Source organism: Apaloderma vittatum, unplaced genomic scaffold, assembly GCF_000703405.1.
Source record: "Apaloderma vittatum isolate BGI_N311 unplaced genomic scaffold, ASM70340v1 scaffold8722, whole genome shotgun sequence".
Taxonomy (NCBI): domain Eukaryota; kingdom Metazoa; phylum Chordata; class Aves; order Trogoniformes; family Trogonidae; genus Apaloderma; species Apaloderma vittatum.
In genome coordinates this window covers 1-8,945 of record NW_009703069.1, presented here as the reverse complement: position 1 = coordinate 8,945, position 8,945 = coordinate 1, and the positions used below count along the sequence as shown (strand labels likewise).

Sequence of the window (8,945 nt, the reverse complement as noted above, 5' to 3'; positions counted from 1 at the left end):
CCACTAGCCCAGGTTGCCCGGAGCCCCATCCAGCCTGGCCTTAAAAACTTCCAGGGATGGGGCTTCTACCACCTCTCTGGGCAACCTGTGCCAGTGTCTCACCACCCTCATGGCGAAGAACCACTTCCTAACGCCCAATCTGAACTGATCCATCTCCAGTTTTAATCCATTCCCTCTAGTCCTATCACTACCTGACATCTTAAAAAGTCCCTCACCAGCTTACTTGTAGGTCACCTTGAGACACTGGAAGGCCACAATAAGGTCTCCTCGGAGCCTTGTTTTCTGCGGACTGACCAAGCCCAACTCTCTCGGTCTGTCTGCATAGGAGAGGTTCTCCTGCCCTCTAATCATATTTGTGGCCCTTCTCAGGACATGTGTCAGCACGTCCATATCCTTCTTGTAGTAGGGGCTCCAGAACTAGATGCAGTGCTCCAGGTAGGGTGTCACAAGAGTGGAGTGGAGTGGAGGGGAGAATCACCTTCCTTGACCTGCTGGCCACACACTTCGTGATGCAGCTTAGGATACAATTGGCTTTCTGGGCTGCAAGTGTGCACTGACGGCTCATGCTGAGCTTCTCATCCACCAGTACCCCAAATATATGGATGATATAACATGGATATATGTTACATGGATAATACAAACAATCTTTTAGACTTTAGTGTCTTTTTGGACACACTACTTAAAGAGAATCTGGAACTATCTCAAAACCAAGAGGCCATTCAGCTATCTAACTGTGAAAAAAAGAGACTTCTAAAACTATTTTTTTCTCAGTCATTTCAAGGACAGTCTTTTCTCATATGTGACAGGCTGCTTATGCTATGTGTTTGCCATTTAAATCTTGCTATTAAGTGAGCTGATATATCACTCCTGTTCTGTTCTGAATCCTTTATGACCTACAGTGCTTGCAGTACCTTCTCTGAAAATCACGAATGTGACATTCAAGGTTGTAAAAAGGTATTTTGTGACTAAGAGGTCCAGTGACCTTAAGATATGACTTTGACAGCTTTTCTTCAACAGTTCTCTTAAAGCACATTTCTGAAAGACAGCTCACGGCTTAGATGCAGCAGGAGGCTGAAGTCAGAAACTGCTAGTTCCAGTAAGGCATGGCACTAAACTGACTTGTATTTTGGCTTTGTAGGTGACAAGTCTCAGGCTTTTGGCTTTTGAATGTCAGAGCTGGGAGTCAGGAGTTACTGTTTCTCACTTGTTTCTTCTACTTGGTTTCAAAGAAGCAAGAAGGATACATGTTTCCTTTATCCCAGGCTTCAGCATTCATAGTAATCCATCAGTTTCTCAGAGCAAAATGAAATGAAACAAGCTGCAGACAGGTTTAGTTCTTCAGCTGTAGAGATAAAGTTATCTCACATACCTTCTGACATTGGCAGAGAAGTAAATCTGTTAGCTACTCTGCAAGTTAGCTGCACAGCAAAGTAAGAATGGTTTCTAATACTAAAAAGCACCGGGGACTGAATGAATAATTGAAAGGATTTACTAAGCAGGTAACAAGAAATTAAAATAATGCTAATAATACTGTTAATTTTATTGTGGCATATCAGTTTACACTCACCCAGTTGTGCAATGGATTTTGAAACTGTCACAGAATAGTTTACTTCATCAGATAATTTCTTTTTTTGAAATGGTAACCTGCAAAATGAAATTAAGAGATATTCCAACTATGCTTAAAACACTGCAGAAGAACACTTTAATCAAGTCACCAGAAAAGCTCTCTACCCCCTTGACATTTTTTCAAGGCAGTTCATTTTTCCCATGAATATATTCTTTGCAATGCTGATTCTACACTGAAAGTTCCAGTTCCACAATCTGGTAATTACATTCTAGCAATTAGTGGTACATGTTCATCAATAATACTTTTGTAGTTCATATTTGGTGAAATAAGAAATACTGAATAAACAAGTATCATTTAAATGTAGAAGATTAAATCCTGGAACCTAGTCACTACCAGGCTATTGCAGAGCTAGACTATGCATAGACATGTGCAGAGGTGAAAAAAATCATATCCCTGGGCAAGACCTCTTGAAATGGATAAAAATAAAACCAATAAAATGACTCCAAATAGCCCAGCTACAAATTTATCTTTTAAAACAGGATATTAAGAAATATTCAAAACCAGTTACAAAATACTCAGATATGAAACAAACACGTCAGTGCTAAAAATTCTCTAACAGTAAACATTACAATATTATGGTAAGTTGTCTGCAGGCTCATATTACAGAAGTAGCTTTCCAGTAGGTTTACCTTTGTAAACATAGCCAGAGAAAAAGAAAGGAGAGAGCAAATAATGGAATGAGTTGAAACAGTCACTGGAAAAAAAGTGGGAAGAAGACAGGTAAACAGAATTAGTTATGAAAGAGTGGAAAATTTTAATACAGCAGTTCTAGTATCTGGAAGGAAAATTTAAATAACAGCCCCTCCCTCTAGTTACAGGCTTCTCTTTGTCATACAAAGTACTAGTGACTTGTGGGGGAATTTCCACAGTACGGAAATTAAAGCAGAACGCAAGGGTACAATCTTTCAAAAACATACTCATTGCAGAAGCCACAGTTATTGCTGAACTGCTGTAAGACATGGAAAGTCTTACTCACAACTACATTTTATAAACTCTGTTCACTCATTCTGTTTTGTCACGCTTCTGCCCAACACCAAAGAAAATGAAACGTCGTGATGTACTTTGCCATTCTCCACTGTGTGGCAGCAAAGGAGAGCAATACAACTGACGGTGCTCAGGGAAACGAAAGATTCAGCCGAAGCATTCTGTTTGCTAAACCTACCAGCTGAAAGGACTCTACGTAAAAACCTAATTGAATTATCAGGTTTACTCTGCGACTCATTTTCTGTCTGACAGAACTTTTCCTTATTCTCTCCAATTATAATTAAATACAGGAGTAACAACCGTTACAAGCATTTCACAAGTAAGTTTATTAAAAGTATTGAGGAGGAAAAAACTACTGACAAGTGTAGATAACACATAAATTCTATTCAACAAAGAATTTACAGTACAGGATGACAATGAAGATCTGGTCACGAACGAGGCAGAGGTTCTCAATGACTTCTTTGCCTCAGTCCTCGTTGGCAAGAGTTATAGCCTCACTGTCCAACTTGTAGAAGCCAAAGGCAGGGGCAGGGAGAAGGAAACTCTGCCCACTGTAAGTAAAGATCAGGTTCCAGACCTTTTAAAGAACCTGAAGGTGCACAAGTCCATGGTACCTGACAAAACCATCCACGGGTCCTGATGGAACTGGCAGATGAAGTTGCTAGCCCGCTTTCCATCATATCTGAGAGGTCATGGCAGTCTGGCGAAGGACCCACTGACTAGAAAAGGGGAAATATCACCCCCAGTTTCAAAAAGGGAAAAAAGGAAGACCCAGGCAACTACAGGCCAGTCAGTCTCACCTCTGTGCCTGGCAAAATCATGAAATAGATCTTTCTGAAGGCTCTGCTGTGGTACATGGAAAATGTGGAGGTGATTGACAACTAACATGGCTTCACCAAGGGAACATCCAACCTGACAAATCTGGTGGCTTTTTGAGTAACAGAATCAACTGGCAAGGGAAGAGCAACTGACATCATCTACCTGGACTTGTGCAAGGCCTTTGACACTGTTATACATGACATCCTGGTCTTCAAGTTGGAAAGAAATGGATTTGCTGGATGGACCACTCAGTGCATAAGGAATTGGCTGGAAGATCACACTCAAAGAGTTGTGGTCAATGGCCCAATGTCCAAGTGGAGACCAGTGACAAGTGGTGTTCCTCAGGGATCAGTACTGGGACTGGTACTATTTAACATATTTGTTGGTGACATGGACAGTGGTATCAAGTGCACTCTCAGAAAGTCTGCCAACAACACAACATGTGGTGCAGTCGACACACTGGAGGGAAGGGATGCCATCCAGAGGCACCTTGACATGCTTGAGAGGTGGGCCCAGGCCAACTTCATGAAGTTCAGCAAGACCAAGTGTAAGATCCTGCACCTCGGTCGAGGCAATCTCAAGCACAGATACAGGCTGGGCAATGAGTGGATTGAGAGCAGTCCTGGGGAGAAGGTTTTGGGCGTGTTGGTGGATAAGATCAACATGAGCCAACAGTGTGCTTGCGGCTCAGAGGGCCAATCGTATCCTGGGATGCATCAAGAGATGTGTGACCAGCAGGTCAAGGGAGGTGATTCTGCCCTTGTGAGACCCCATCTGGAATACTGCATCCAGATATGGAACCCCCAACACAAGGAAGACATGGAGCTGTTGGAGCGAGTCCAGAGGAGGGCTACCGAGATGGTCAGAAGGCTAGAGCACCTCTCCTATGAGGACAGGCTGAGAGCGTTAGGCTTGTTCAGCCTGGAAAAGAGAAGGCGAGAGAGACCCCTTCCAGTACCTGAAGGCGCCTACAAGAAGGCTGAGGAGGGACTTTTTACAAGGGCCTGTAATGACAGGACAGGGCGTAATGGGTGGAAGCTGGAAGAGCGCAGGTTTAGACTTGATATAAGGAAGAAGTTCTTCACCCTAAGCGTGGGGAGGCCCTGGAACAGGTTGCCCAGGGAAGCTGTGGATGCCTCATCCCTGGAAGTGTTCAAGGCCAGGTTGGATGGAGCCTGGAGCAACCTGATCTGGTGGGAGATGTCCCCGTGCCTCAGGTTTTCAAACTTTTCAAAGAGTTTGTCTGAAACAGCACAACGTATCTCAGCAGGACTTAGCTGCCGAATCTTTTGAGGCCAGTAGTCCCAGAAAAAGTTACTAAGGCAATAAAGCACCTTGGGAAATCTTCCTTCCAAGCAAGTTGAGGCCAATTACAATACAGTTTTGAATGATATAATAGGTAGCTCCATGGAAACTGAACTGCTAAGATGGGTCTCTCCTTCATGCCAACAGAGACTGGAATCCAGGAAAACACATTTCATGAAAAGAATGCCTTACAGATATAGATGCTTTGTAGATTGATAGTGTATGGATACACCAGTTGCTTTAGAAAATGTATAAACATGTGTTTCAATCTCTAAAAGAAGGGCTGAGGTACTTACCCACATAATTTAATGAGTTCACATAAAGGCTCAGTAAATGCTTCTTGTTCATTCATTTTTTCTGCACACAAGTTAAGAATTTTGATTATTTGTTCTAAATCCTTAAGGGGCTTTTAATTTAAAGTTAAGGAAATCAGACTGTACTACTATGAATCAGAAGAAAAAGTTGAAAACTGTATTCATCATACTTCAAAGACACAACCAAGAAAAAACAAGGTCAACGATTTCCAAGTTAGATCTCTAAAATTAAGCATATGAGTTAATATTTAGGCTTTTTGAAGCAGTCATATTTTAACAGATGTACAACTCTTGTAAATCTGATTTAGTTTTCTTATCTTCTGAACTCACTTGGAAGTTCAGTTCTGAATATCTAAAAATTCAGGATGAAACATTCTTACACCATAGTGTCAGATTTACCTATCTAAATTTAAAGATAGCCTTGCGGTATTTATATTCTTTCCTACTCTAGTGTCAAGTGACTAATTAAAGTTTGAAAATCTAGGCCCAAACACAAATTATCTAATTTAAGTTAGAGGTACAAGATCAAAACTGAAGACGTCACTGAGACTGAGAAGTTACTACCAGTCTACTAACTCACTGAAATTGTCTCTAAGTACTTAGCCACAGTTCAGTTGTTAAGTAATATGATAGCTTAAATCACTGTGGTAATTAGCTGAACTGTATGCAATTAATCACAATTTTCCATATGTGCACACTCTCCCTAGTACTTCTGATTATTGGAAGCCTTTCAATTTGTACTGTAAATATGAAAAAAAAATCAGATAAATTAGTCTGACTTTATTATTCTTTAAAACGTCCCCTCATTGGAACTTGCTGCTACTTTGCTGCTCCATGAGTAGTGACAATTACTATGCTTGTCTGTTCTGAGTTGCAAGTACACTAACTACATTTTGAACACTTTTGACCATTGTACAGGTGAAAACCCTCTACTGAATTTTGTAGCAAATGAATCTAGCATCAAAGAATCTTGCTAACCTATCAACCTTGGCTACATGCGCACAAAAAGGCCAATGATGAGAATATGTTGACCGATATTTCTCCAAGTGGAAGCACAGCACATCATAAAATGCTTTTCTGAAAAGCCAGAGTATTATCATGCACAAAATACCACACCTTCAGAATTCTGCAGAGGCAAAAAGGATACAAATCCATTTTCAAAATGCTTGGCTACCTTCTTGAGAGTTCTCAGTTGCTCTTTTTCCAAATCCTTCTTAAGTAAAAGAATGAAAAGCAGGTTTTAATTGCAGTTTGCCTTAGAACATGAAATGATTCTGTTTATCCGCTTTTAAGTTTAAATGAAAGCAGAAATCAGATTAAAAAATCATAAGACAGAATGAAATTCTGAAATTGCTTTGCAGCAGGATTAGCCCCTTGATTAAGCCTCATTTCTAAGTAAGGAGTCTGTGCTCTTCTAAGTGAAGAGGCTTTTAGAAGCTCTATCTTTTGTTCAGATGTGTGGGCTCTTTCTCTTAAATTCTTTGGGGCTGTGAAAGACAAGTAAGAAAATCAAACCTATGTCACACATGAGATAAATACATAAAAATGTAGATCTAATCGGCTGAGAGCTCTGCTACTACTAGGAAACAGTGTGCAAATTTAAAGCTGAAAACAAGTGAAATAAGGATATATCAGGGTGTGTCAGTGATATACAGCATTCATTCCAGCTCTTCTAAGCACCTCCATGCTGCAACTTGAGGCAGGCTAGAGACTTGTTTCAGGAATATACAAGCCTAGAATCCTAAGGGCATTTTATTGCATATCTTATACTCTCTACAGAAGCAGTAAACAGTATCATCCAGCACAATTTTCTTTAGTCAGTAAGTTAGTTCTATCAGCCCTGTATCAAAAAGGTTAAAAAAAAGACACTTCTTTGTGGGGCATTAACTTAATATGTGGCATGTTTAATCAAGTTCTTATTCTAAGAATATAATTTATTAGGTTTTTAGATCAAAAATAACTGATGGCTTAGTGAATTAGTCTGCCAAATCTTCTTGTGGAGACCAAAACCAGTCTGTGTAAATCCATGAGATTACACTCTCCTGTGTGCCTAGGTAGTCGTGTTTTTTCCTCAATGCTGAACTTTGTGTATTTCTCCTTCCTTTAAAATCACCTCCCTGCAGAAACATTATCAGTTAATTTTGAAACTACATAAATTATTGGGGTTTTTTTTTGGGGGGGGGTGAGAAGTGCCTGTGTGAGGACATACTGGGTTTTATGTATGTATTTATTTTTTTATGACCATTCTAATCTGACTAATCTGATATCCTTTTACGAAGGCATGACCAAATGGGCTTGATGAAGGGAGACTGGTGGATGTCATATACCTTGACTTCAGTAAGGCTCTCGATATCATCCCCCATAACATCCTCGTAGGTAAACTCAAGAAACGTGGGATAGATGATTGGGCAGTGAGGTGGATTGCGAATTGGCTCTGCAACAGAGTTCAGAGGGTTGTGATCTGCGGCACAGAGTCAAGTTGGAGGCCTGTGGCCAGTGGTGTTTCCCAGGGATTAGTACTGGGCCCAGTTTTGTTCAATATCTTCATCAACAACCTGGACAACAACCTGGGATAGGGTGCAACCTCAGTAAGTTGCTGATGATAGGAACTGGGAGGGCTGGCTGACACACAGGAAGGTTATGCTGCTATCCAACAGGCTGGAGAGCTGGGCAAAGGTTAACCTCATGAAGTTCAATAAGGACAGGTGTAGAGTCCTGCATCTGGGGAGGAATAACACCAGCCACCAGTACAGATTAGGGGACGTCCTGCTCGAAAGCAGCCCCATGGAGAAAGACCTTGGAGTCCTAGTGGACAGTAAGTTGTCCATGGGACAGCAACGTGTCCTTGTGACCAAGAGGGCCAATGGGATCCTGGGGTGCATTAAGAAAAGTGTGTCCAGCAGGTCTAGGGATGTTCTCCTCCCACTCTACTCTGCCCTGATGAGACCACACCTGAAATACTGTGTCCAGTTTTGGGCTCCCCAATTCAAGAGAGACTGGGACCTACTGGAGAGAGTTCAACAGAGAGCTATGAGGATGATTAAGAAACTTCTCTCCTATGAAGAGAGACTGAGAGAACTGGGGCTGTTTAGCCTTGAAAGGAGATGGCTGAGAGGGGATCTTATTAATGTGTATAAATATCTGGGAGGTGGGTGTCAAGAGGAAGGGGACAGTCTCTTTTCAGTGGAGCCCAGCAATAGGACAGGGAATAACAGGCATAAGCTAGAACATAGGAAGTTCCACCTCAACATAATGAAGAGCTTTTTCACTGTGAGGGTGACGGAGCACTGGCACAGGCTGCCCAGAGAGGTTGTGGAGTCTCCTTCTCCGGAGACTTTCAAAACCCACCTGGACGTGTTCCTGTGTGGCTGCCCTAGGGGGTCCTGCTCTGGCAGGGGGGTTGGACTAGGTGATATCTAGAGGTCCCTTCCAACCCCGAACATTCCATGATTCTATGATTCTCTATTACAATGCTCATCTTTAGAAGAAGTGCTCAAGCACCAGAACCAACACTCCAGCTCCAGCTCTCTAGCCCCAGCCACCAGTGTCATCCAGTTTATTTATGGTAGGTACTAAAGTAATTGCACAAAACACCTTTCTCAGCCCCACTACCACCCGTGTAACTGAAATTATAAGGTATCTGGCTTACTTACTGAGTCTGAATCTTCAAGAAGTTTGATGACGTGATTCAGGTCCACTGATCTGAACTGTGTATCCTGGAAAAGTCACACGTTTAACTTTTTTTTTTTTATTTAGCCGGTCCTTTAGAAGTGCTTAAACCTTAAAACCTGAAAGGGTCACGTCGAAACAACATTAATCTACCCAGGGACGGGTACAATCAGGCTGTGTGTGTACCACAGACTGGGGCATGTCCTCAGGGCGGGCCGGGCCGGGTC

General features: G+C 41.8%; 1 protein-coding gene across 1 annotated transcript in view; it reads right to left on the bottom strand.

Annotated features, from left to right (window-relative positions):
• CFAP69 (cilia and flagella associated protein 69) overlaps positions 1–8,765 on the bottom strand; it is a gene marked incomplete at its 5' end in the record, with an annotated part of 32,368 nt that extends 23,603 nt beyond the window's left edge. Inside the window, 4 exon segments of the mRNA XM_009864478.1 lie at positions 1,568–1,644; positions 5,032–5,141; positions 6,197–6,262; positions 8,703–8,765. Of these exon segments, the coding sequence (XP_009862780.1) occupies positions 1,568–1,644; positions 5,032–5,141; positions 6,197–6,262; positions 8,703–8,765 (316 nt within the window).
• Between the last annotated feature and the right edge of the window lie 180 nt (positions 8,766–8,945).